Source organism: Spermophilus citellus, assembly GCF_964194105.1.
Source record: "Spermophilus citellus genome assembly, chromosome: 2".
Lineage (NCBI taxonomy): Eukaryota > Metazoa > Chordata > Mammalia > Rodentia > Sciuridae > Spermophilus > Spermophilus citellus.
In genome coordinates this window covers 237,917,967-237,943,621 of record NC_138183.1, presented here as the reverse complement: position 1 = coordinate 237,943,621, position 25,655 = coordinate 237,917,967, and the positions used below count along the sequence as shown (strand labels likewise).

Sequence of the window (25,655 nt, the reverse complement as noted above, 5' to 3'; positions counted from 1 at the left end):
CAGGCAAAGGAGGCTCCAGGATGGACCAGGGCTGACTTCTTGAGCAGAAGCCTCCCAGCCCACAAAGCTGAAAGGTGGACTGTGCACGGCAGCTCCCATGGCACTTTGTGCCAACTCTGTGGTTCTTTCCAAAGAATCTGCCCTGGGCAAATTCCTGACCTGGGAGAAGTTTTCTCTGTAGCTGCACTCAGAAACCTGCTGTTTTCACTCTGGTGCCTTTCTGTTCTTCTTGCCTTCCAAACTCAGAAACAGCCTCCCCTACTGAGGTTAACCCCTCTGGATAACTCAGACCAGTTTTCCCACCTGGGGTTCCCTGAGATCTTAAAAACAGAGCTGTTAAATCAGGACACTTTACTCAGCTGCCTGCCTGGAATGCTGGGGCAATGTCCAGAGGCTGAAACAGGTAGCCTTCAGAAGACTCTGGCCCTGCCTGCAGCACTCTGCTGGCTTGAATTTACTCTCCACAAGGCTGACAGAGTTCTTAAAAAGAAGAACTCGGTACTGGGGGCATACCTCAATGGCAGAGACTGCTTAGCACACATGAGATGCAGAGTTCAATTCCCAGCACCCCAATCCCCTCCCAACAAAACCACAGATAATAAAATGATAACTGGGGTGCTGTGGTGCACACCCAGAGACCCAGCTACTAGGGAAGCTGAGTTAAGGAGATTCCAGGAATTCAGGGCCAGTCTGGGCATAGAGAACCTCCCCTGCCATCCAAAAAAAAAAAAAAAAATCTATTCTTCCATCACACTAGTTCTTGGTAGCCTCAAGTGACTCATCATTATCACATTGAACAGCACAGCTATAGAACATTTCAACCATTGCAGAAAATTCTATTGAACAGCATTGTTTAAACCCAACTCCTACTCACCCCTCCCATTTTTCATTTTAATTACATAACTTACATATGGGTACATTCCTATTATAAATTTTTGTTTTTCAGTGTTGGGGATGGAACCTAGGAATTTGTGCATTCTAGGCACGCACTCCACAACTGACCTACATTCCATGTCCTTGCTGTAAATTTTCTTTTTTTGCAGGGTGGGAGGGGTGGGGGCTACCGGGGATTGAACTTAAGCCACATCCCCGGCCCTATTTTTCATTTTTATTTAGAAACAGGGTCTCACTGAATTGCTTAGCACCTCGCCTTTGCTGAGGCTGGTTTTGAATTTGTGATTCTCCTGCCTCAGCCTCCAGAGCCACTGGGATTACAGGTATGTGCCACTGCACCTGGCCTCACCAGGTGTTAAATTTTCTAACATTACAAAACCCTCCCTTTCTAATTTTGAGATCTCTCCCTAGAGATAACTACCCCAAACAGTTTGGCATATCTTCATTTTGCTTCCTTCCCTCAACAGTATCCTGGGTCTTCATTCAAGAATATTTCTCTCAGCTGGGCGCAGTGATGTGCTCCTGTAATCCCAGCGGCTCCAGAGGCTGAGGCAGGAGGATCTGAGTTCAAGGTCAGCCTCAGCAATTTAGCAAGGCCCTAAGTAACTCAGCGAGACCCTGCCTCTAAATACAGTATATAAAAGGCCGGGGATGTTGCTCAGAGGTTAAGCGCCCCAGGTTCAATCCCTGGTACCAAAAAAAAAAAAAAATTAAATTAAAAAAAATAAAAAGTCTCTCATTCTCACTATCATCCCAGTGATTCCGGAGGCTAAGGCTGAGGCAGGAGGATCTAAGTTTGAGGCCATCCTGGGTAACTTAGGAAGACTATGTCTTAAAAACAAGAAAGAGAGTTTGAGGAAGAGGGAGAGGGTCAGGGAGAGGGAGAGGGAGAAAGAGAGGGAGAAGAAGAGAGAGAGGGAGAGAGAGGGGAGAGGGAGAAGGAGAGAGGGAGAGGGAGAAGGAGAGAGGGAGAGGCAGAGGTTGGGTACGTGTAGAGAGAGAGAAAGAGAGAAGGGATTAAAAATGACTGGGGATGTACCTCAGTGGTAAAGTGGTAGAGTGTTCTTAGTTCAATCCCCAGCACCCCACCCTCCAGAAAAAGAATGCATTTCTATCCTTGGCTGGGGGTGTAGCTTAGTGCTAGAGTGCTTGCCTAGCATGTACTAGGTCCTGAGTCAATCTCTGTTCAATCTCTCTCAACCCTGTTCTTGAGTTATTGCAGAGTAATCCATAAATAAACTTTAAGTTATGTAACTATCTCCTTCATGATGGACATTTGTTTTTGTTTTTTCATGATGGACATTTGTTTCTAGTTTTCCCGAGGGCAAACAATACTATATGCAAACATCATTGTAATTCTTTCTGCACCTGCACACATGTTTTTCTAGGGTAGATAACAAAAAAACAGAATTGCTAGGACACTAATACCCGGAGGCTTGGCACACCCTGATGCTCCCGCCTAGAATGCCTTTCCACATGACTAATTCCTTCTCTTCAAGCCCAATTCAATGTCATGTGAAAGGTGGTCTCTCCTGCCTGTTTTGCCATGGTTCTTCACATCTAGGTTGTATCAGTGTTATACACTTAGCCTGGTTTATATATTCTAAATACCTTGCATAGGGTTTAGCAAAGAGTTAAAAAGTCACATGTTTTCTTGGCTGGATGCATGAATAAATAAGCAAATAAATAAAAACACAGAGGTTAGAACATTCCAGAAACTAAAGGTGAGTCTGCGAGTGTCCTGATATTTGGCTACAGACCAAACTGCCACCTGGTACCCCCCCCCCCATGCTAGGGTGCTAGGAATTGACTCCAAGGCCTCCCACATGCTAGGCAAGCACTCTGCCACTGAGCTACATCCCCACCTCCAACCTGGTACCCGGAGCCCACCCACCTCTCTCTAGCTTTCTGTCTTTATTGGGCCATCTGGCCCTGGGCATCTCATCTTGAACTCTGTTTAGGTTGGGGATGGCACTGGTGGAGCAGTGTGTGTTAAGGGACCTGGCTACAGAGTACAGAAATTTGAGCTCTGGGGGCAGCACCCACTGGGAGTTGGTTTTCTAAGACTATGTCTGTTTCCTTTCACCTTTGAAGGAGCCCAGTATGCTCTGGGTTTTGGTTTATTTTATTTTTTCCCTTCCAGCACCTTAGGGACAATTAGGATCAGCTGCAACATTTCTGCTTTCTGCTTCCAGATCTGAACCCAAGGGAAGCCAGATGTTTTCCACTCCACCTCCCCTTCTCCTTGTGGTCTTAAAAACGGCCCTGTTTTCTAAGTCTCTGTGACCTAGCTTCCCCAAATCCCAGAGCCTGGCTGCCAACTTTATTTTTAATGAGCTTTTAATAGGCGACTCCTGTAATTAATTTCATTCTTATATTTCCACAATTTCTGTCTAGGTGCCTAAAGGCCCCCAGGCACTGTGTAGGGTGTTAACTGATTTAAAATAATACAAACACTATGGCTGTCATTAGACATTTCTCCAGTCCCTCTGATTTGTAGTTGGGGCCCTTGACTCAGTGGAAGGTCAGTCAGGTCACCTGTCAGGTTTTATAAAGGTAAGAACAGAGATAAGGAGAGAAGGGACTTGCCCAAGCCCCAGGAGACAGTGAGTACTGAAAATGGTTTCAGAAGCTACATCCTCAGATCCACTACTCAGGCATATTTGCCAAACGCGGCCAGAGTCCTCAGGCCAAAGGTGACTTAGGTGCTTCACAGGCATCTTGAGGCAGTTTCAAGCTCCCATATCAGCCCTCATCAGCTAATGTCACCTCTGAAATTACCTCCATTCATTCTCTCCAGGCCTCCTTTCCATTTTGTGAGAAGATTTATCTGCATAAAGATAAGTCTTCCCGGATTTAGAAACAACTTGATTTTGCTATTTTTAAATCTGCCTTTTAAAAATCCGCGCTCACGTACTCACTCTCCTCAAGGGAGTGGGGGCTGGGTTGGAAGAGGACGTGCTGGAGAGAGAACAGCGGAGCCCACCGGCTTCCCAGAGAGCACGCCAGCCCCCTGGGGGCGCACTTCTTGGAGCGCGACCGGGTCTCTCCAATCCCGAGCCAATCTGCGCCGCCTTGACCCCTGGAGCCCCGAAGATTTAGCTGGCCCGCGCTCGCGCAGGTCTCCGGGGCGCAAGGCACCGCCGCTGGGTCACCAGGCCCAGGAGGGAGAGGGAGGGGGAGGGAAGCCAAGCAGGTGGCGATTAGGTCAGTCTGGGAATATTCGTGGACAGTTCCAGTGGATATAAATAACAGGCAGGCTCTGAAAAATCCCGAGGGGCTTGGGAGGGAGTGAGGAAGAGGGATTTACTTAGGGTGGGGTGGCAGAGTGGCGATCTGGAAAAATCTACTACGTTGATAAGAAGGTGGAGGGGAATAAGAATTTAAGAATGAATTGTGCAAAATCTGGGAATAAAAACACGGAGGGGGCTGGGGTTGTGGCTCAGCGGTAGAGCGCTCGCCTAGCACGTGCGAGTTCCAGGGTTCGATCCTCAGCACCACATAAAAATAAATAAATAAATATATTGTGTCCAACTACAACTAAAAAATAAATATATATATTTTTAAAAAGAACATGGATGGGGAGGAGCTCGTGCCTTTTTGTCCCACCCCTTTTTGTCCCAAGTCTCAGAATGCGCCCCAGAGTAGCACACCTAGCTGTGCCTAGATATTCCACGGTTTTGAAATCGGACTTTGCCGAATTGGAGACCTCGGGCAAACCTCTGACGGTCTCTGGGCGTTAGTTTCTACCATCTGTAAAATGGGAATCCTAATGCTAGAGGGTAGGCGTGAGCCTCCCCCAAATTCTAAGAAAACCGCGCTCAGCAAAGAATGTAAGACAGAGTAGCTCTCCGCCCCCTCCACGGGTATCCCTCCAGAGGGTGCCGGTGCAGACCCGGTACTCGTCACTCTTCCAAGCCCTGCGGAGGGGCAGAGCCGAAATCTGACTCCCTGAAAGCCTGGCGGCGCCACCCTGGGGAGTCGGTCCTGTGTTCCTCGCCCGACGGCGGACCCCACGGTCCACGCCCGCAGAGTCGTGGGTTTCGGCTGTGTCTGGAGCCCCGGCGGCGGGGCCGCGGGCTGGTGGGGTTGGGGCTGCAGCGCGCGGAGAGGGCGGGGCCGGGGGCCGGGCTTCCCGGGGGAGGGCCGGGCGCGCTCCGGGAGGCGGCGGCCCGGGCGGGGAGTGGTAGGACTCGGGCCGGAGCGTGGCCGGACCCCCACCCGCCGAGGGGCCCAGGGAGGACGCGGTGAGTGCCCTGGAGGGGACACGCGGACACGCGGCTGCGGGAGCGATGGCTCCAGCCCGCCCTCTGGTCCTTAGGCTCCTGAAGTTTGCATTGGGACCGACTCCCGCTCCGGGAGACCCCAGCCACCCGGCTCTGCTTGGAACCGCGAAGGGCTGCCGCCGAGGCGAGGGGGCGTCTCGTTCGCGGCGTCGCCAACTCCGTGATTCCTCAGGCCTGTAGGGGATTGGGTAACGTCGGGGCTGGAGGGTCAAACCATTTCCCCAGGCGTCCCAAATCGCCCTCCCTGCGTTTGCCTTAGGGCCCCTAAAGGGGCCTCACTCTCCGGCGACCCCTGATCCTCTTCGAAGAGCCCCAATTCCTGGGGCGGCCGCGCAGGGCTACCATCTGGAGTCCATCGCCGTGCGGGCCCTGGCTGGGGGCTCCCACTCTCCTCCTCGGTGACGGGCTGGCCCCACCCCCGCCGAAACCAAGTTCAACAAGTTTGGCCAAGAAGTCCTAGAACCTCCATGGTTAGGCCTGGCCCTGCCGCCTCCGCGTGGGCTTCACGGGCTCAGAGTTGTGCAGCGCTGGGCCGAAGCAGGGGTGGAGTGGGGTCTGTTGAGGGGCTCTGTCCCGTAAGGGTTGAGGCCAGAGACGCGCAGGCCCTGGGCTCCAAGATTTGGTGTGGAGTCTCGGGTTTGGAGTGCGTCATCAAGGAGCAGGCACCTCAGCCGGCAGGTCGGGTTTCCAAAAGAGCCCCTTTGTTATGCCCCTCCCTGGCCCGGCCTCCTCCCCCTTTCGCGGCACCACCCCCTCCCCCAGCCTCGGAGCGCTCAGGCTGCTGGTGCCAGCCCCACCGGCCTCAGCGCCCCGTTCTGGCCAGCGACTGCCCGCTCCTGTGCCTTCAAATCCTAGGGCTGTGGGCTGACTCTGACCGGGAGGGCCTGCTGGGGAAGAAGGTTTTGTGCGCAGCCTGTGACTCAGGACCTAGCGTTGGGCAGGGCCGGGTGGCTGTGCTCCCTCCCAGGGGCATGCCCCCAGCTTCTGGTAGGGGTGAGGGCTGATGTGGGGCCCGGCCACCTTCCAGCCTCAGGTGGGGAGAGTGATTCTTCCCTGAAATCCAGGACTCCCTACCTTGGCCCCAGCAGCTGTGAGTAGACCCTGCCAAGCTGCAGAAGACTTCTCTGGGCCCAGTAGGTGTGCTCCCTTGGCCTGGGGAGATTTTCTTACTTGCTTTCTGAGCTCTTGCCTGTTGCAGAGTGTTTGGCCTGATTTGGGTTTCTGCTGAGTTCACCTTGTGCCAACCCTTCTCATCAGGGACTAAGGCCCACCCCAGGAGCTAGATGAAGCCCGGCTGTGGGGCCTGGCTGTGCCTGAGGCTTGAGCTTGTGTTTGCTCTGCGAGGCCCTGGGGAGCTGTGCCAACCCTGTACACACAGCCTGCTCTGTTCTGGGGCCACAGAGGGAACTAGTGGGGGGCAGCTCTCTGGGGAGCAGGGAGCAGGGAGGCTGAAGCAGGCAGGGGCCGCCCCACCCCTGATGGTTCATTGGTTTAGCTCCAAAGGCCCTGTGATTTATGGCTGCAGATCTCTTTCTCTCTCTCTCTGGCTGGCAAGTTCTTTCTGGATAAGTGGGGCCCACTTAAGAGGAAGCAAGGTGAAGAAGAGCCTTGGTGAGGCAGCTGCTCTTTGCTCAGATACCTCCATTGCCTGTAGCCCTATGAGGTCTCCAGAGAGGGCTGAGCTGTACCTCCTGCAATTGGAGGCAGGAAGCCTCCAAGGCCAGGCTTTCCCACAGCTGCTGAGGCCAGTGGGTTTCCTGGTCTTCAGGTGGACATCATTCATTTTTTCTTTTCTTTTTGGTACTGGGGATTGAACCCTGGGTCTTGCACATGCTAAGCACACGTTCCACCACTGAGTTAGTCCTTTGTTTATTTTTTTTTAGCTAATTATTTCTGATTCCAATGCCTGGGAAAACACAAATTCAGAACTGCTGAAGTCTGTCAATAACAGGGGACAGATGTCCTGTCAGTCACATTCCATGGGATATATGCCCTGATTGAGGTCTTACAGGGGTTGTGGGAGTCCAGAGGATAGAGGGACAGAGGGGAGTAGCTATGGATAAGATGTCCCCATTTGAGTTTTGAAGGATGAGCAGAGATTCAGTAGTTTGAAGGAAGCATTTGACAGAGCCCTGCTTTGGGCTAGTAGGCACACACTCTGTCCCCCAAGCCTAACTGTCCCTTGGGCCATGGGCTTGCCTAGAAGAAGCTGTTTCCTTCTAGGGGCTGTGAGTCAGTGCCGGGACAGCTGAGATCCTGTCCAGAGGCGGGTGCGGGAGTGGTCACATACCCCTGTGTCCTCTGGTCCCCTAGGTGGTGGCTGCGGGATCAGAACTCGCCTTGCCCTCTTTTGCCATTCTGGAGAACACTTTTCTAACTGGCTAGTGGCCTGTCTGGCTTCCTCATGTTGCATCAGACTCTGGGCTTTTTGAGGGCAGGACTGTGTTGTTTGTTACCCATGGGGCACTGAGGGACCTCTGTGGATGTTGGGGAGGGGAAGGAGTATCTCCTTATGACTGCTGGGACCCTGGCATTTTTCATTCATTGCCGTGTTTGAGTCTTGCACTACCCTGGCATGGAAGCTTATTGGGGAAAGGGGTTTCCACCTTAGAGAAGCTGATGCTCTTGTAGGACAATAAAATGTACTTGTCTGCGCTTCCTGGCCAAGATGGGATTGGGCCTCTTGGCTCCCTTTCTGCTCTTGCCAGCCCAGGCAGCTATGGGACTGTGGCTGGCCACCCTCTGACTTGGCCTGGTCTGCTAACGGGGTTGCCTTATTCAAGGGGAGGCAAGAGGAGCCCTGGCTTGGGTAGGAGTCGTCTTCTCTCATCCAGAATGCGGGGAGTGGGGCCTTCTGCCCACCACACACCCCCGCCTGCCACCTAATCCCTGGCTGGATCGTGTGACCCGCTTGGCATTCTCCTGCCTGGAATCTGGCTTCTGACAGCAGTTGCTATATCGGGGAGCGGGCACCGCCCAAGACACACTAAGCCCCCACCCTTACCCCCATGCTTTGCTCTTATTCACTTCAAGGCAGATCACAGTGGCAGCTTGGAGCTGGACATCTAGGTCCCTGAAGTGATCTCTGGGTTCCAGGTACATGAGAGAAGGGCAGACTTAGGGCAAGTGGAAGAGCTTTGAAATTGCCATCTTTGACCCTTTAAAGGCTCTGCTTGGGGACTTCCAGCCCCCTGCTTGCTCAGTCCTAGCTCTGATGGTTCCTGGGTGGTGGGGATGAGAGTGGGATAAGACCCAGAGATAGCAGAAGGTCTTTTCTTAGCTCCCAAAGTATAGGTCGAGCTTCCTTATCTGCCTATCTGCCCTCCACAGCCCCAAATCTGCCACCATTCCGTGCTGCGGGGACACCATGGCTCCAGAAGAGGACGCTGGAGGGGAGGCCTTCGGGGGCAGTTTCTGGGAGGTGAGCAGCTGGGGCCTGGGTTTTGGGTGGCACTGAAATGCCCCCTGTTCTCTGGGCTCAGCACTTGTCCAGAAGAAGAACCTAGCTGTCAACCTCAACCTGAGAGGGGGCTTCTTCCTGTGAAACTGCCCTTCTCATATGTGTCCCCAGGCTGGCAACTATAGACGGACAGTGCAGCGGGTGGAGGATGGGCACCGGCTGTGTGGAGACCTGGTCAGCTGCTTCCAGGAGCGTGCTCGCATTGAGAAGGCCTATGCCCAGCAGCTGGCTGACTGGGCTCGTAAGTGGAGAGGCGCCGTGGAGAAAGGTGAGCCATCCGCAGGCCTAGCAGGGAGCAGAGAGAACTGTGAGAGTGGGACCCTCAGGGTGGCTTCTTTTTACACTTGTGGAAAGTTCAGGGCTTCTACTTCTGCCTTCCCTTTAAATTCCTGGTTACCTACATAGTTGTGCCATTGGAGTTTGCAAAGTATGTCCGTGAGTTACTCTGATATTTCTAACAAATCTAGGATAGAGATGGTCCGTTTTATGCATTTTTCTTTCTTTTTGTTTTGGTACTGGGAATGGAACCTAGGGCCTTGGGCATGCTAGGCAGGTGCTCTACCATTGGGTTATACTACCAGTCCTCTGTGCATTTTCTAGAGGAGAAACTGGAAGTTCAGAGAAGCTGTGGGACTTGCCTTCAGCTTCACTCCAGTGCTTTGGGCAAGTTAAATTGACTTCTCTGGGCCTCTGTTTCTCTGGGCCTCCATGTTGGTAATGACACTGTATCACAATAGTGGTAGAGACAAGGATTGAGTAAGATTTGCCCTCTCAGGGCACAAAATTGGCATTTTGTAAGCAGCAGCTGACATCACTGCATTCATCTTTGCACCCCGCTCCCCTGCCTTTGTGCCTGGCACCCAGAGTAGCACCAGTGAGAGGGGTTGTGCTGTTTGGGGTGATACCCCCAGCCTGGCCTAAGCTCCATCCATCTGCAGGCCCCCAGTATGGCACGTTGGAGAAGGCCTGGCATGCCTTCTTCACCGCAGCTGAGCGGCTGAGCGAGCTGCACCTGGAGGTGCGGGAGAAGCTGCATGGGCCAGACAGTGAGCGAGTTCGCACCTGGCAGCGGGGCGCCTTCCACCGGCCAGTGCTGGGTGGCTTCCGCGAGAGCCGGGCTGCAGAGGATGGCTTCCGCAAGGCCCAGAAGCCCTGGCTAAAGAGGTTGAAGGAGGTGAGGCTGGGTTCGGTGGGGATTGGACAGGCCCCTTCAGGGTCTGCATAGGACTCAAGGGGGACAGTACATGGTGTCTAGGGTCAAGTGTTGTTTCCACACATGTCAGGTTGAGGCTTCCAAGAAGAGCTATCATGCAGCCCGGAAGGATGAGAAGACTGCCCAGACCCGGGAGAGCCATGCAAAGGCAGACAGCGCCACGTCCCAGGAGCAGCTGCGTAAACTGCAAGAGCGGGTCGGACGCTGTACCAAGGAGGCAGAGAAGGTACAGGCGTGGGGCAAGGCTTTCTCAATGAAACTTGCTCCCTGAATGCTTTTTCTGGTCTCCAGCATCTTATTGCTCTAGTCCTCGTTTGCCTCCCCTCTCTCCAGGTGATCTTTTAAAGGAAGGACCTGAGAGAAGGTGATACTTGGCCTAGGGGGAGAAATAGTAGATTTCAGGCAACTGGGGTGTCTTTAGCCATTAAGAACTTCTAGCTCCTTTCCTATAGAGTGCCACCTGGGACTGGCTCTCAGATTGCCCCCTCTGCCTGGAGTGCCCTTCCCTCCAGTGCTACGTATCTAGATCCTCCCCATCTTTTGAGGTGCTATTCAGTTTCTACCTCCTCCAGGAAACTTTTCTGATTTCTCACACCCTTTCCTGTAGTTGACCCCATCTCATTCTCCACCCGACTCTTACAGATACTGTGCCTGGATGTCACCTCCCTTGTTAGGATGCTGGGGTCCTTGTGGACAGGAACTGGGTCTCAGGCCCGATTGTCCATGGTGGCTGTGCCTGTTCTGAGTGGAGAGTGGTCCCATCCTCACTGGCACCTCCCTTCTCTTTCACCCAGACAAAAATGCACTATGAGCAGACGCTGGCTGAGCTGCATCGCTACACACCACGCTACATGGAGGACATGGAGCAGGCCTTTGAGAGCTGCCAGGCTGCTGAGCGCCAGCGACTTCTCTTCTTTAAGGATATACTACTCACCTTGCACCAGCACCTTGACCTCTCCAGCAGTGACAAGTATGGCCTGTGTGGTGGGCTTCCGGTCCCCTCTGCCTCTGCCTCCTCGCTTTGGCTGGGCTGAATGGCATTGGGAGTACAAGGGCCTAGGACTTCCCCATCTGATGGAGTGTCTTGGGCCATAGGTTCCATGAACTTCACCGAGACCTGCATCAAGGCATCGAGGCAGCCAGTGATGAGGAGGATCTGCGCTGGTGGCGCAGCACCCACGGGCCGGGCATGGCCATGAACTGGCCACAGTTTGAGGCACGTGTTGCAGGCTGGGTGGGGCTTAAAGGTGGGCTGAGTTTAGTGTGGGCTGGAGGAGAGAGGCCAGCCTTGGAATGAAGTATGGTCATTGAAGGTGGTCTGGATGGCCCTGCTGCCACTACAGCTGCAGCCCAGCCTGACCTAAGCACTGTCCCCACAGGAGTGGTCCTTAGACACACAGAGGACAATCAGCCGGAAGGAGAAGGGTGGCCGGAGCCCCGATGAGGTTACTCTGACCAGCATCGTACCTACAAGAGATGGCACTGCACCCCCACCCCAGCCCCCTGGGTCCCCAGGGTGAGAACTGGGAGCCTGGCTAAGGCAAAGAAACAGCTCTGCTCCATCTGGCCTTTCTTTCCTTTGCTTCCTCCCTTCACGCCTGAAGTGGGTTGAAAATTGGTGCCAGGGACCTAAGGGCCAACTCGGGAGAGGGAATGATACTAGGTTTTGCAGAGGTTTAGATTTTCCAATCAGTTTCCATGTTCCCTCTCCCTTCTGCTGCACCTCAGCTATGTGTACAGGAATTGCACCTGAGCTCACAGTTGTGAATGGCGGAGGTGTGACTAGAGTCTTTGAGCTCCTCCCTGCCTGCCTCTGCAGCATCCCTCCGAGGGATGAGCCCTTTGCCCTGAGTCCTGGGTGAGATCTATAGCCCAAGGTATTCTGGGACCTGAGCTGTTGCTCCTTTCTGCCTCCCCTTTCCAGCAGTGGACAGGATGAGGAATGGTCAGATGAGGAGACTCCCCGGAAGGCTGCCATTGGGGTGCGGGTGAGGGCACTCTATGACTACGCTGGCCAGGAAGCTGATGAGCTGAGCTTCCGAGCAGGTACTTAGGGGCCCCTTTCCTGTTTCTTTCAGGCTTCAGTCCCTGCCTTACTTGCCTGAGCAGGGGTGTGGAAAAGGGAAGCCAGATACTTCATTCCTAAAAGCCAGTTCTTTGGCCATTCAGGCTGTTCTGAGTCCAGCTAGCTGGGGCCTGATTGTTGCTTCTGGGTCTGGGGTGGGGCAGCTTTCTGGTTTCCATGGCCTCCCCCAGCCTGAGCCAGGTCTCCTGTAGCTTGCTGTCAGGCTCTTAGATTACCCCATTCCCCTCAGTACTTGACCCAGTTGTGGGAATGGCTGGGGGCCAGAACAGTTAGCAGTGACCAATCCCCCTTCCTCCAGGGGAAGAACTGCTGAAGATGAGCGAGGAGGATGAGCAGGGCTGGTGCCAGGGCCAGTTGCAGAGTGGCCGCATTGGCCTGTACCCTGCCAATTATGTGGAGTGTGTGGGTGCTTGAGTACCCTGACAGTCCTTCTGCGATGTCTCTCCACCCTGGGTCAGAGCCCAGCTGCTCTTGGACAACCGGACCTGAGGGCCCTGAACCATCTTGCTGCTGCTGTCCCTCTGCTGGAGGAGGGAAGAAGTCCTGGGACCCAGGGAAGGGAGGGGCCTGTGTCTAGGATGGGACTGGTAGGGAAGGGCCAACTGAGTGTAGGCCAAGAGCAGGATGGGAGGTCAGAGGTAAAAGAAGGTTTTAAGGATGCCTTGGCCTCCCCGCGAGCACTTTGGTCTCTCCAAGAGCAGAGGATCCAGCTCCTGGACTGTTTGGGGGCTCTTGGGGGTTGGCTGGGGGTGAGCATAGTTCTGGGCTTGCAGTACCCTCTTTTGTGACTTACTCTAGTGTGTATTAAACTTGATCAAAAAAAAAAAAAAAAAAAGAAAAGAAAAGAAAAAAGTACCATCAGGCATTGTGTGCATTTTTTGATACTCTACCCTTGCACCTGGAGGGAGGCCCTGGGGGAGATCTGTGGGCACATCATGTGTTATGGGGCAGAGGGCGCTAGGGCTGGGCAAAGGTTTGCCACCTGGTACCTCCCTGGAACTTAAGAACTCTAACCTGGGCTGGAAGGGATTGGTGATCAAGCTTGGTGTTAGCTGGCCAAGGCTCGAAGTTGGGTGCTGGGTTGTGAGTTGAGCGGAAGCTCGGCCGGTGTGCTCGGGCCGGTGGGACAAAGAACTTGGGAGGGCTGTTAATCATTACTCTTGGATCGGTAACAGGCCAGAGCTAGGGCCCCCAGTTCCCCTGCCCGCCTCCAGCAGGCAGCCGGCGGCAGGCAGCTCCGCCCCCTGGCGGCGTTCTCGAGGAAGTTTGGGCCTGCCGGCGAGCCGTCGCCCGCCCCTGCTGCGGATTGGCCTGACGCGGCTGGGCGTTTACTTCGCGGCTGCTGGTGATCGCTGCTGTGACGTCTCGCTCCTGTTCATCCGGCTGTTCATTGGCTCAGATCCGTCCCAGATCACCCCACCCCTCAGCTGGTCTGAGTGCGCGGAGGCCGGCCGGCTTAGCCCGCCTTCCCAGCCGTCGATTGGCCCGCGACAGAACCGGCTGGTCGCGGTTGTGTCTGGGAAGGAGAGAAAATGGCGGCGGAGCCGAGCAAGACCGAAATTCAGACCCTTTTTAAGAGACTTCGAGCAATTCCAACTAACAAGGTGCATGAACGGGAGGGGCGCGGGGTCTGGCACCTGCCGAGAAGCGATATCCCTTCCCCCGTGGCCTGAGAGAGGGAGAGGAGCCGAGGTGGGCGGTTTTGTTGGGATGTCAGTGCCCGGCCTCAACTCGGGCCCTGACTGTTTGCTTATTTGCTTCATCCTCTCAGGCCTGTTTCGATTGCGGCGCCAAGAGTCCGAGCTGGGCCAGTATCACGTATGGGGTTTTCTTGTGCATTGACTGCTCCGGGGTGCACCGCTCCCTGGGCGTCCATCTCAGCTTTATCAGGTGGGTTCTCCGCGCCGTTACTGTGCTTCCACCAGGGCTGTGTGGTCAGCAAGAGAGTGGCTGCCTCGACTTTGACCATCCTGAATTCGGTGTTTGAAACCTCTGGGCCGGGCAGGGGTCCAGTAGCTTTTTCGGGCCTGGGTACCACCTGTTTGAACCCCTTGCCACATAAACGGTCCTCTCCGCGTTTGGATCAAAACTTTCTTCCTTCTTCACGGTCTACCAGCTTGAGACTCTCAGCGTTATTTTGGGGAAAGAACTAGCCTGCATTGACCTTGTTATTGCAGATAGCTTGGCTGAATATGTCCTTAGTGAGACTGACCATTTTTCAGGGTAAAGTCAAATCCAAGCTTGTGTGCCTGAAAGTGGGACTTCCTTTCTTATCTGGGGAAATAATTAGCACACTTTGAAACAGGTGAATGAAGGGCAAAGCACAGGGCAGAGTGGAGGAATTGGGGCAGTGACTAATTAATGTTTCCTGTGTGCCTGCAGCAGCCAGACATCAAATAACATGTGTGGGCCTGCCAGGGAAGCAGGTCTCCTGTTATTTGTTGGTGACACACAGCTCTTGTACATAGGTCCACAGAGTTGGATTCCAACTGGAACTGGTTCCAGCTGAGGTGTATGCAAGTCGGTGGGAATGCCAATGCGGTAAATTTCCTTTAATTTCCCTCCAATTTTTCATAATTTTGCCTGGGTACTAATTTTGCAATTATTTCCTAGGGGGCCTTATTCTCTGTTCAGAGGGTCCCTTGGTCTACAACACCAGCATAGTATCTCTCAAAGGGGCTTCAAATTCAGACTAAACTGGACAGATGTTCTTGAGAAAAGGCTGAGGAAGTTTGACTGTCACCAGTCATTGAGTTCTTGTGGGCCTGCCTAGATGGAAGATGGATAGAGTGGGTATGGCATGCTGTCCTCAGGAGGAGTTAAGTGAGGGCTGGGCTTCATTCAGTCATCTCTGAGAATGGGATGTGGCAAAGTATTTTTTGCAGGAATTTCAGAGGAACTTTACCTCTGTGAAAAACTACTGGTGTCAATAGTGCATCAGTCTGTATAAATAATAACAGGGATGTTAAAAGGGGATGTCTTCTATTGCCAATAATATTTTTGCTCTGGTGAGAATCACTTGCAGCACACTCCATTCTTTTCTTTGCTCTCTAGACAGCCTTTTTCCGCCAGCATGGATGCACAGCCAGTGATGCCAACACCAAATATAATAGCCGAGCAGCCCAGATGTACCGAGAGAAGATCCGGCAGCTGGGGAGTGCAGCCCTGGCTAGGCATGGCACTGATGTAAGTGCCTGTCCCTGGGCTGGGGCAGTGGGGGAAAGGGTGCTCAGAGCCCTGTGTTTTATACCATCTCCCTTTTAGCTTTGGATAGACAACATGGGAAGTGCTCCTAGTCACTCTCCAGAGAAGAAGGACTCTGATTTCTTCACAGAACACACTCAAGTGAGTACCCCCAGGGAATGTTTCCCCAGTTGTCCTTGATGGATGGTTTTATTCTTTAGGTAAGTAGAAGGGTGATAGAATCCTCCTTAGAAATGAACCCCTAGGAACTGGGGAGGTAGAGTGTAAGAGAAGCTTCTTCCAGGCTTAAGAAGTCTCAGGCCCCAAATAACTTTTCTTAGTTTCTACCCCTATAAGAGAGGCGTTGTGCTTGGAGACTTTTCTTGAAAAGATCCCCTCCCCTATGGTCCACCTTGTGAGAAAGGCTTCCCTTCTGTTGGCACTGGGTATTGAAGTTGGATTCATTAGTTTTTACCCTTGCCTCTCCACTTGGCATTTCTGTGATGTGGCCAAGTCACTTAACCTGCCCAAACCTCAGTTTCTAAAATGGAATGTAGCTACCTCAAAGGGCTGATTGTGATAATTAAGTGGTTTGTCTATGAGGAGCCCTTAGCCTTGTGCCTGGTACATGGAAAGTGTCTAGTAGTTAGGTTTTCTGTTAGGGGAATGTGCTCAGGCTTTAAGTAAACAGTGGAGGGAGGGAAGGAGGGGGCTGCTGGTTTCCTGCGTCTTTCTGGTGAATAGCAACTGAAATTTACTTGCTGACCTCCAGTCTCCATTCCTTATGGGCTAGGAATAGGGCCTTATACCCTCAAGGTACTTGCAGGTTCTTGGCACTCCTTGCCAGCAATAAGTGGCTCACTAAGGCTTCTGTGATCTGGCCTCCTTTTCAGCCCCCTACCTGGGATGCACCAGACACTGAGCCTTCAGACACCCAGCAGCCTGTCCCGTCTGCAGACAGCAGTGGCCTGGCACGTGAGTTCAACCCAGATTCTAACCAAGTACCCTGGTCCTGGGAAAGGATTTGGAGCTATGAAGGGGATACATGGCCAAGGAAATAGAAATGAGTGTGTGTGTGTGTGTGTGTGTGTGAGAGAGAGAGAGAGAGAGAGAGAGAGAGAGAGAGAGAGGTCTTCCTTTAGCCTTGGGTGGGATGGAATTCATCTGTAACTTGGAGGAAGTGGTGGGAATTTTTCTTTTGATGGCAAGCTGAGGAAAGCCAGGCACTCTTGATGTGTCACTTTCTTTGAAGGGAGGTTATAAGATGCCAAGAGCCTTATACGTAATGCCTATCATTGTATCCACAGAGCCAGAGCAAGGCCCGAACACCGACCTGCTTGGCACCTCACCCAAAGCCTCTCTGGGTCAGTATGCCAGCTGGCAGGTGTGGGTGGCTGGGAGAGGGTGGGCATCAAGTGTTCTTTACAGATACCTGCTGCCTAGTCATGTGAACTGAGGCCATAGGAGACTGAACACCCGACCTGTCTGGGTTTGGGACTCTAATTGAAGTAGTGGCTGCAACATTGACTTCAGAGCTGGGCCCTTTGAATTGACAGACCAGGGTGGGCTGCCTCTGAGTGTGGGACTGGATCTAGCCAAAGTGTGGGGAGGCCATTGAGAGACTGGACATCTATCCCTGGGGTCAGGTAGGGCTGGCTTGTCTGGTCCTGTTGAGGGTTGGGGGACAGCTCTGAGCTGCTGATGGCTAGAGGCTACATTGTCTTTTTGACCCTGGTTTGGTCCTTCAGCTCTTTTCTACTGTCTTTTGTGGCCTTCGAACTTGGTTAGAATAAACATCTCCTTTGCTGACCTTGGTTCTGTTGACTCTTGGGGGTTGGGGCAGGAACCCAGCAGAGTAACTAAACAGCTGATCCCTGGAAATGTTGGCTTGACTGGGTCTAAAGCAGGCTCTGTACAGGCCTCTGGGCTTGGAAGGCATATGGAGGCTCTGGGGCAGGCCCCTTGTTAGCCACAAGTCTGTTTTTCCTCCAGAGTCCATGTTTCTGTCAGCTAAAGGGGCCCCTCCAGCCAGAGGTAACCTGCAGCTGCTTGGGGAGCCTACCTTCTGCACACAGCTCTCTGCTCTAGGAGCTGAGGCTAGTGTTTGGCATCTAACCCCTACCTAACGGTCTTCACTTGTGGCTCAGGGACTTTTGTCTCTGGTGCTTCAGGTCTAGGCTCCTGCTGCAACTTGCTAGGAGTCAAAAGGCTCCCCTAACCTTGTCTTTCTTTCGCTTGGATGCCATCAGTTGGAATTGGTGGTGGTAGCCTGGCCTTCCCCTGCCTGAAGCTGTTTTTAGATGCTCTTGCCATGAAGCATGGTGTGGACTGAGCTGCTGCCTCTGACCTTCCTTTCTCCTGCTCATGCCCACCCTCTTTCTCACACAGAACTGAAAAGTTCCATCATTGGCAAGAAGAAGCCAGCTGCAGCTAAGAAAGGGGTAGGTGGGGAGAGTAGTGTAGAGTGATTAGGAGCTGGAGTGGGACTGCCTGGGTTTATGACTTTGGCATGGTACTTAACTTGTCTCATTTAAAGGTGTCCATCCTCAGGGACTTGCTGTGGGGAGACAGACTGAGCACATCTAGTGCTTGGCACATAGCAGATCCTAGTCAGCCTTAACTACTGTCCTCATTCTCTGAGGCCTCTGCTGGGACTGAGTGAGCCACCTCATGCCCAGCTACAGCAGAACCATTGTTCTGCCAGCCATGCTCACTGGGCTTCTATTTCTGACCCTAGACTTTAAGGAGGACCTCTTCCTTGTGGGTATAGCTAGGGTATTGATGCCTGGGAGGGAGTGGCGGGGCCTCGTTGGCAGGCCCCATGTCACATGGTTCTCTCCCCAGCTGGGTGCCAAAAAAGGACTTGGGGCCCAGAAGGTGAGCAACCAGAGCTTCAGTGAGATTGAGCGGCAGGCCCAGGTGGCAGAGAAACTCCGTGAGCAACAGGCAGCTGATGCCAAGAAGCAGGCGGAGGAGTCCATGTGAGCAATTGCCACAGTGGGCCTGGTTGATGGTAGGGGGTGGGGGTAGCACAGGTGCCAGCTGCCAATCCCTTCACCCCTGTAGGGTTGCCTCCATGCGTCTGGCCTACCAGGAACTCCAGATTGATCGGAAGAAGGAGGAGAAAAAGCTACAAAATCTGGAAGGGAAGAAGCGTGAGCAGGCTGAGAGGCTGGGCATGGGCTTGGTAGCCCGAAGGTGAGGTTCAGCCCAGGGTGTGGCAGGGAAATGCCCTTGTTTTTCTGAGAACCCGTGCAGGGTCTTCCAGCAGTTCAGGATTCATGCTTAGTTTTCCTCTGAGGTTGGATACATGATGTTATTTATTGTCTTAAAGCACCTACCACAGTGCTTGGCATATAGTAGGTATGTGCTTATTAAGTATTTGTTACATAAGTGAAATAGGATCAGGACTAAATAAGATTAAGATCAGGAGGCTAGGGTGGTGTTTATTAGAGAGGCTGGGACAGTTCTTTATTTTCTGAGACCTTCTTGAGAACTGCCAGGCATTTCTAGTGTCTACACATGGTTGGGAACATGCCTTCTGTTTCAGAACCACTGGGTTTATATTGTTACCTTTATAAGTGGAACAGCTGTGATGCATTTTGTGCCACACTTAACGCAGAGACTTCAGGAATAGATTTTTGGTCTCTTAAAAATTGGAATATCATGCAGGTTCAGTGGCTCATGCCTTAACCCCAGTGGCCTGGGAAGTGAGGCAGGAGGATCTCAAGTTCAAAGCCAGTCTCAGCAACTTAACAAGGCCCTCAAGCCCGTATGCAACTTAGCAAGACCCTGTGTTCAAAAATAAAAAAGGGCTGGGGTGTGGTTTAGTGGTTGAGTGCCCCAGGTTCAATCCCCAGTACCAAAAAAGAAAAAAAAAAAAAAAAGGAATATTTAATAGTGCATGGGCAGGGGAAGAAGGTTCTGAGTGGTGCCTGAGGAAGCACTCAACAGTTGGGTGGCTGGTCTTGTGCTGCAGTGCCAGTACCTCCAGCTTCATGCCAGCTTCATTTTTTGCACAGCTCTGTCTCCCACTCGGTGCTGTCTGAGATGCAGGTGATTGAGCAAGAAACACCAGTGAGTGCAAAATCTTCTCGTTCACAGCTGGACTTGTTTGATGATGTTGGAACTTTTGCCTCTGGACCCCCAAAGTAAGATTATTGCTGGGGCATAGACTTGGCTACCATGTCCCTTATCAGATTGTTCTGAGCCACTCTGCTGTCTCCCTAGGTACAAGGACAACCCCTTTTCCTTGGGGGAAACTTTTGGTTCTCGCTGGGACACAGATGCCACCTGGGGTATGGACAAGGTAGAGGACAAGGAGCCAGAAGTGACCATCTCAACCATCCGGCCTATTTCAGAAAGGTAGAATCTTCTAGGGTATCTGTTCAGTAGAATTTTCTGCAATGATGGAAATGTTCTATGTCTGTGAAGTCCAGTATGATGGCTACTAGCTATAACTACTGAGTCCTAAACATGTGACTAGTAAGCAAGGGACTAAATTTGTAATGTAATTTAATATAATATTAGTAAATGTACATAGCCACATGTGGCTAGCTCATCAGACAGGGAATCTGGCTTTGGTTTGAGCTGTGCTGTGTCACAGACAGCCTGGCAGCCTATTTAGTTTGGGATCTGTTTCTCTGGTGGGAGAGGGCTGATTTTAGACCTCCCTTCCAAAGGCATGTCCCTGGTCATCTTATTGATTGATTGGGGCGCTGGGATAGGACTCAGGCCCTGCATATGCTAGGCAAGTTACTCTACATCTGAGCTATACACCTAACTCCTTTTTATTAAACCTTATTCCATCTTAATCTGGGTAATGTTTTACTGATAAGTTTTCTGAAAGCACTGATTTATAAAATGGGGACATAAATAACTAGGTCACAGGGTCACTGGAAGGATTAAATGAAATGAGACTTGTAAAACCCCTAGTCTAGTGCCTGTGCATAATTAGTGCTGGAACAGGAATGACCATGTACCTGTTCATCAGGATGCATCTGAGAGTAAAAGGGTGGTACAGTTAATCATGACAGAGGAGTATGTATAAGCTCAGGAAAACAGACGTGATTACTCCAGTGTTAGGCAAATTATAACTAGGAGTAAAATAGTAGCAGTGACAACATGGCCTCCTGGACCTTGATGAAGCCACAGTGGTTTGGGGTGGAACTTTAGGCTCCTCCAAACCATATTTCTACCCTGAGTAATGTGATAACTCAGGCTGTCAGTGACTCAGTTCCAGTGTGAGAAAAGAAGGGGCCTCCTGGTATCCCTTTGAATGCTCCTCACCAGGGCAAATGGTCCCTGAGTCTTAGAACCACAGACAGAATAGGGCATGGTAAGCCACGGCCAGAAGGCCATTCATTGGTGCTTTTTGGTTTTTGGCCTCTGTACTCTGCTTATCCCAAGAGAAAGGTCAGAGACGTTCCACTTTTACCCCTCAGAGCCACAAACCGGAGGGAAGTGGAGAGCCGGAGCTCAAGCCTCGAGTCCAGCGAAGCACGTCAGAAATTTGCAGGAGCAAAAGCCATCTCATCTGACATGTTCTTTGGGCGGGAGGTGGATGCTGAGGTAAGTGGAATTGTCTACCTGAGGCTGGCAGTAGCAAACAGAAGCAAGAACTTTCTCCCTGCCTCTGCTTTGGGCTTTAGTAACAGAAGGGCTCATCCTATGAGTTCCTGTGTCATTGGCCAAAATATCTCCAGGTCTTGCCTTTTCAATTTAGTATGAAGCCAGGTCTCGACTACAGCAGCTCTCAGGCAGCAATGCAATCAGCTCTTCGGACCTCTTTGGGGACATGGATGGAGCTCATGGTGCAGGTAGGGCCCAATAGGGTGGTGGGCACTAAGCAAGGCTTGAGAAAACAGCTGGGAGGGCCCTATTTTTAGGAATGGCTTCCTGCAGGGCTCTGAGTCACCCCTTTCCCTGCTTCTTACAGGAAGTGTGTCTCTGGGGAATGTGCTTCCTACAGCTGATATTGCCCAGTTTAAGCAGGGTGTCAAGTCTGTGGCTGGCAAGATGGCTGTGTTGGCCAATGGCGTGATGAATTCTTTGCAGGTGAGACTGGGCTGCTGAACCTGGGGAAAAGGTCTGAAGAGTAGTGCCTGGAGCTTTGCCTTCACCATATTCAGACATGCTACTGGCAGCCTTAAAGAGAGCATTTCCTTTCAACTCTGTTCCAGAGTTGGGCCTCTCCCTAAGACAGTGCTGTGTCTTGTGTTGATTTTTGTACTGGGGATTGAACCCACGGGCGCTTAACTACTGAGCCACATTCCCCTCCCTTTTTATATTTTATTTTAGAGATAGGGTCTTACTAGTTGCTTAGGGCCTTGCTAAGTTACTGAGGCTGGCTTTGAACTCGTGATCTCCTGCCTCAGCTTCCTGACCACTGGGATTATAGGTGTGCACCACCGTGCCCAGTGATTTTTCCCATCTTGTCAACTGTACCACTCTCTCAGGTGTGAGGGCTAGCTCCTTGGATTAGTGTCCATGCTCCCCTCCCCAGCTCTCATCAAGTACTCCTACCTGTGGGGGCCTAGCCCTTTGCTGCTAGAGTTCTACTGTGGGCGGACTGGGGGAAGCAGCGTGCATCCTGGGAAGTTGCTGCCATGTAGATGCTGACTTTCTTTTTTCTTCTCCCCTCCCCCCAGGATCGCTATGGTTCCTACTGATAACAAGCTCCTTGCTTAGGCCTCTGGTGGTGACAGAAGCAAGAACTCATGATTCCCAGGCCAGGGATACCTGCCTTGTGGAAGCTGGGAGGATTTGTTACTTTCTGTGTGTGGTGTGTGAGTGGGGTGACTTTGGAGGATCTTGGGCAAGGGGAATGGTCAGCACCAGCCCTTGTCCTCTGCCTGTGGATTAAGCCCCTATTCTGGTCCCCTCACGCCCCCTCCTGTGTGCTAGTGTCCTTCCAGTCCTGCCCAAAAGCTGCTGCTCGCTCGGCCTGTAACGCTGGGAGTGAGGGGGGGAGTTGCCTCTGGGTGACTTATTCTGGGTCCAGCCCTTCCACAGGTTGGGAACGTGAAAGTCTAAGGCTTTGTGGGCTCTAGGATCCTTTTAGGTGGTGGGGGGCTTGGGCCTTTGTCCAGTAGAACTAGGGGGAGGCCTAGCAAGAGTTATGCTGTAGACCAGCTCCTGGGGAGAAGCTCTGGACGTGCCACTGCTGCTTTTACTCTTCTGGAGGCAGGGGAGTGGAAGGACCTTCTTCTAGGCCTTACTAAAGACTAGAAACTATCTGGCACCTAAAGGTTTCATTTGGGATCAGCCTGGAGGCCTGTCTCACTGCCACCACAGAGGCTGACTTCTGCTAGATATCCCTGAACCCTTCCCTATCATCACTGGGTCATGGCACCCACTGTCTGCGCCTGGGACTCTGTCCCTTCTTCCCTGGTTGATGCCCACATTGGGTCTCATCTGCCCTGTGTCCTGACTGGAGGTGGTGGGTATGCTCCTAGCTGGCTGAGGAAGCTGAGGACATGAGGGACAGAAGCAGGCTCCTTGGGCTCAGCTTCCTTCCTCTACATCATCCTGGGCTGAGGAGGCCTGGACAGCCCCCCAATGGCCTGCAGGCTTCACCTCTTGCAGCTGGGCCATGCACTGTGTCATCCTTGGTGCCATCTTGCCCTGCCATACTGGCAGTCTGGGCCCAACCCCTACCTGTGGGTCTCAGGTTGGGCTTCCAAGCAACACAGACCACTCTTCCCTCTTCCCTTCCCCAGAGGGACATGACTTTCTTTCAGGACTGCTTGTATTGAAACAAAGTGGTGTCAAAATAAAGCCCCCACGGGGCCCTATGGGTCAACATGAAGGAGTGTCCTCCATCCTGCCTCCCTGCCCAGTGTAGCCCCTTGCTCACTCTCTGGGCTCCCACCGATACTGGTTGGGCGTCGTTGCTGAAGCCAAGAATACTCTCTCTGGGGCCTCCAGCTTGTCTCTTGCCCCTGTGCTGCCGTGCAGTCCGCTGCAGCCTCGACCTCACCACCCTGTTGCACGCGGAGGAAAGAGTTGGTGTTAGTTGGCCCTTTAGCCCACCTGCAGAGCCTAGGGCTGAGCAACCTTAGCAGCCCTATTCCTCATGACAGGGGGCTTGAAACAGGGATGGGTCTCAGTACTGAGTTTAAATTAAAAAGTATATATATATATATATATATATATATTTAGGCGTAAGTGGGACATTTTTAATCCTGAAAGTGTGGATGCATTTGTGTACACCCCCCCCCCCCTTGGCTTGGATCTCCCTTTCCTGACAAGGGCCCCTGAAACATCTCTGTGACCCTTAGAATCCTCAAGTACAGTTAGAAACTACTGGTCTGGGAGGTAGTAGAGGCTTAGGATGGGTAGAGCCATAGGGCTCAAAGCCAGTGACTTCCAGTGTGGTCCTGGGGTTCCAGTTTTGGAATCCTTTCAAGTGTTCATAAAAATTCCTGATTTCTACGGGGCACAGTGGCGCATGTCTGTAATCCCAGCGGCTTGGGAAGCTAAGGCAAGAGGATTGCTTGTTCAAAGCCAGCCTCAGTACAAGTGAGGTGTTAATAAAATACAAAATAGGGCTGGGGATGTAGCTCAGTGGTTGAATGCCCCGAGTTCAATCCCTGGTTACCCCCCCCCCAAAAAAAAATCCTTATATCTGATTGGGCATGGTGGGCACATGCTTGTAATCTTAGAGGCAGCTGGCCTCTGGAGTGGCAGAGTTGACCAGGCCTGGGACCTGGACCAACCTGAAGAAGGGAAAAAGTCCAGAGGGCAGCATGGTGCCACATGTCCGGAGCCCAGGACCTCCATGCTCACTTGCTTAGTGGCTCAGGAGGCCAAGGAAGGGGAATCATAAATTCAAGGTCAGCCTCAGCAACTTAGAAAGGCCTTAAGCAACTTAACAAGACCCTGTCTCAAAATTAAAAAAAATAAAAAGGTCTGGGGACATGTTTCTGTGGTTAAGCATCCCTGGATTCAATTCCTGTGGCTCCCCCCACCCCAAAAGAAGAAAAAATCCTGATTTCTGGATCCCCATCCAGAGTCACTCTGAGACTTAGGAAGTAGCTGCATTGTGATTGATGCTCACTGGGATTGGAGAAAACTGGAATAGTTTTAGGACAGGCCTCCCAGGCCTGGCCTGAGTACTACAGGACTTCAGGAGCCATTTCTTGCAATTATCCATGGCTAGTTTGGGTAATGAGGAGCCTAGGAAAGTGTTTGCTTAGTAGTAGGGACACCTGTTTCAGAAGAGGCAGCCTGTTTTGCTTGGGCCCCTTGGGCCCCCACCCCCAAAAAAGTTAAGAGACTACCTGCCTTACCTTCCTCCAATCTTAAGGAGCTTGTACACCTCAGGCCTGTTTTCACAGCTGCATCCCTGCCGCCCTAACCCCGAGCAGGTCCAGTGTTTCAAGAAGGTTGTACAGTGCCAGCCCTCTGTAGCCAGGTCTAGAAGGCTATGGGAACCTGTCCCTGAACCCTCTGAGCTTTTCTGAAGGCCATTCCAGCTGCGTGCACCCCTCCTTTGGCTGCTCACATGCAGATGGACCCCTGGCAGCTCAGCAGGTCTCCAGGCATGAGGGGCCCACCAGCCCCACTGCCCCTCGTGCCAGTAAAGCACTCAAACCCAAACTTCCCCTTTCCCTTCACCCTTCAGCCTAGTGGTTTTAGACTCACTGCTTATCGGACACAAGGGACTTTATTTCACAGACTTTTAACTATTAGATACAGGAAACCCAAAGCAGATTTTGAAAATGAAATTATCTTCTTGCCCACCCTTCTTCCAATCATGGCTGGTGTCTGATTCCTCCAGCAGAAGCCACAGTGGTATGTCCTCCTAGTAATTGCTCTTAGGTGTCACCCTGACCATCATGGCCCTACATAGCTATTCACGTCTCCCCCTTAGTGGAGCTGCTGTGAGGAGATGACCCTCATCAGGGCACTAGCAGAGGCTGGCTGAAAAGAAACTGCTGCTCTTAATAATTAGAAGGACTAGTCAACAAAAGACTAAGGCCAGGTCCCCTTTCCATTGATGAGGAGGCCTCAGAGCAGTCCATAGTTTAAGGTCTGACGAAACCCCAAGGGCTGATGGCCAAGGAGAATGGGCTATTTAGTTTCTAGGGTCACTGCTCGGCTTGGCTGATAACTGGCCTTTGGCTGAGGCTGTTACTCAGCCTTTTCATCAGGAGAGGGCAGCACAGCAAGGTGTGGAGAGGAGGTCAGTGGAGGTGCCATGGGCTGGAGTGGGAGAAAGTACAGGGCACAGGCGGGGCCCTAGAGATTCCTCAAGTCTCGGACTCGTCTGTCTCTTCAGTGGAGCCATCGCTTTCTGCATCCACTTTGCGGGAGTGATGGAGAGGTCTCCATGGGGAGCCAACCCGGGGAGGGATCCGGGAAGGCAGGCAGCTGGCCTCTGGAGTGGCAGAGTTGACCAGGCCTGGGACCTGGACCAACCTGAAGAAGGGAAAAAGTCCGGAGGGCAGCATGGTGCCACATGTCCGGAGCCCAGGACCTCCATGCTCACTTGCTTTTGGATGAACCCCCAAGGACTCAGGATAGCTC

The 25,655-nt window shown here is 52.4% G+C and overlaps 3 protein-coding genes across 6 annotated transcripts in view; 2 read left to right on the top strand and 1 right to left on the bottom strand.

Moving 5' to 3' along the window:
- The first annotated feature begins 4,947 nt into the window (after positions 1-4,947).
- PACSIN3 (protein kinase C and casein kinase substrate in neurons 3) lies at positions 4,948-12,774 on the top strand. The gene is made up of 10 exons (XM_081282734.1): positions 4,948-5,141; positions 8,511-8,601; positions 8,752-8,908; positions 9,579-9,814; positions 9,924-10,079; positions 10,648-10,823; positions 10,949-11,069; positions 11,233-11,369; positions 11,778-11,899; positions 12,238-12,774. Exons 2-10 carry the CDS (start codon positions 8,548-8,550, stop codon positions 12,351-12,353), a joined length of 1,275 nt encoding a protein of 424 aa, XP_081138860.1. The 5' UTR covers positions 4,948-5,141; positions 8,511-8,547; the 3' UTR covers positions 12,354-12,774.
- Positions 12,775-13,035: 261 nt separating this feature from the next.
- ARFGAP2 (ARF GTPase activating protein 2) lies at positions 13,036-22,932 on the top strand. Of its 2 annotated transcripts, XM_081282723.1 has the most exons (17): positions 13,036-13,543; positions 13,711-13,829; positions 14,408-14,480; positions 14,994-15,125; positions 15,204-15,284; positions 16,016-16,097; positions 16,430-16,486; positions 17,115-17,156; positions 17,511-17,563; positions 17,967-18,103; positions 18,189-18,320; positions 19,145-19,273; positions 19,353-19,487; positions 20,567-20,693; positions 20,848-20,941; positions 21,061-21,179; positions 21,773-22,932. In XM_081282723.1, exons 1-17 carry the CDS (start codon positions 13,472-13,474, stop codon positions 21,791-21,793), a joined length of 1,605 nt encoding a protein of 534 aa, XP_081138849.1. In that variant the 5' UTR covers positions 13,036-13,471; the 3' UTR covers positions 21,794-22,932. The 2 variants fall into 2 exon arrangements, with proteins under 2 accessions (XP_081138849.1, XP_081138850.1); XM_081282724.1 differs by lacking the exon at positions 17,115-17,156.
- Positions 22,933-23,734: 802 nt separating this feature from the next.
- Positions 23,735-25,655, bottom strand: part of CSTPP1 (centriolar satellite-associated tubulin polyglutamylase complex regulator 1) — a gene marked incomplete at its 3' end in the record, with an annotated part of 190,906 nt that continues 188,985 nt past the window's right edge. The window contains exon 10 of one of the 3 annotated variants that reach the window (XM_081282729.1): positions 23,735-25,547. In XM_081282729.1, the coding sequence (XP_081138855.1) occupies positions 25,379-25,547 (169 nt within the window). The remainder of the gene's footprint in view (positions 25,548-25,655) is intronic. The other 2 variants (XM_081282728.1, XM_081282727.1) reach the window with 2 other exon arrangements.

Bases quoted from the DNA above. Each gene is read 5' to 3' on its own strand.
- ARFGAP2 (XM_081282723.1), top strand. From the start codon at position 13,472: ATGGCGGCGGAGCCGAGCAAGACCGAAATTCAGACCCTTTTTAAGAGA. The intron at 18,104-18,188 runs GTGAGCAATTGC...TCACCCCTGTAG, and splicing joins AAGCAGGCGGAGGAGTCCAT to GGTTGCCTCCATGCGTCTGG. The intron at 20,942-21,060 runs GTAGGGCCCAAT...TGCTTCTTACAG, and splicing joins GGATGGAGCTCATGGTGCAG to GAAGTGTGTCTCTGGGGAAT.
- PACSIN3 (XM_081282734.1), top strand. From the start codon at position 8,548: ATGGCTCCAGAAGAGGACGCTGGAGGGGAGGCCTTCGGGGGCAGTTTC. The intron at 11,070-11,232 runs GCACGTGTTGCA...CTGTCCCCACAG, and splicing joins TGAACTGGCCACAGTTTGAG to GAGTGGTCCTTAGACACACA. The intron at 11,370-11,777 runs GTGAGAACTGGG...TCCCCTTTCCAG, and splicing joins CAGCCCCCTGGGTCCCCAGG to CAGTGGACAGGATGAGGAAT.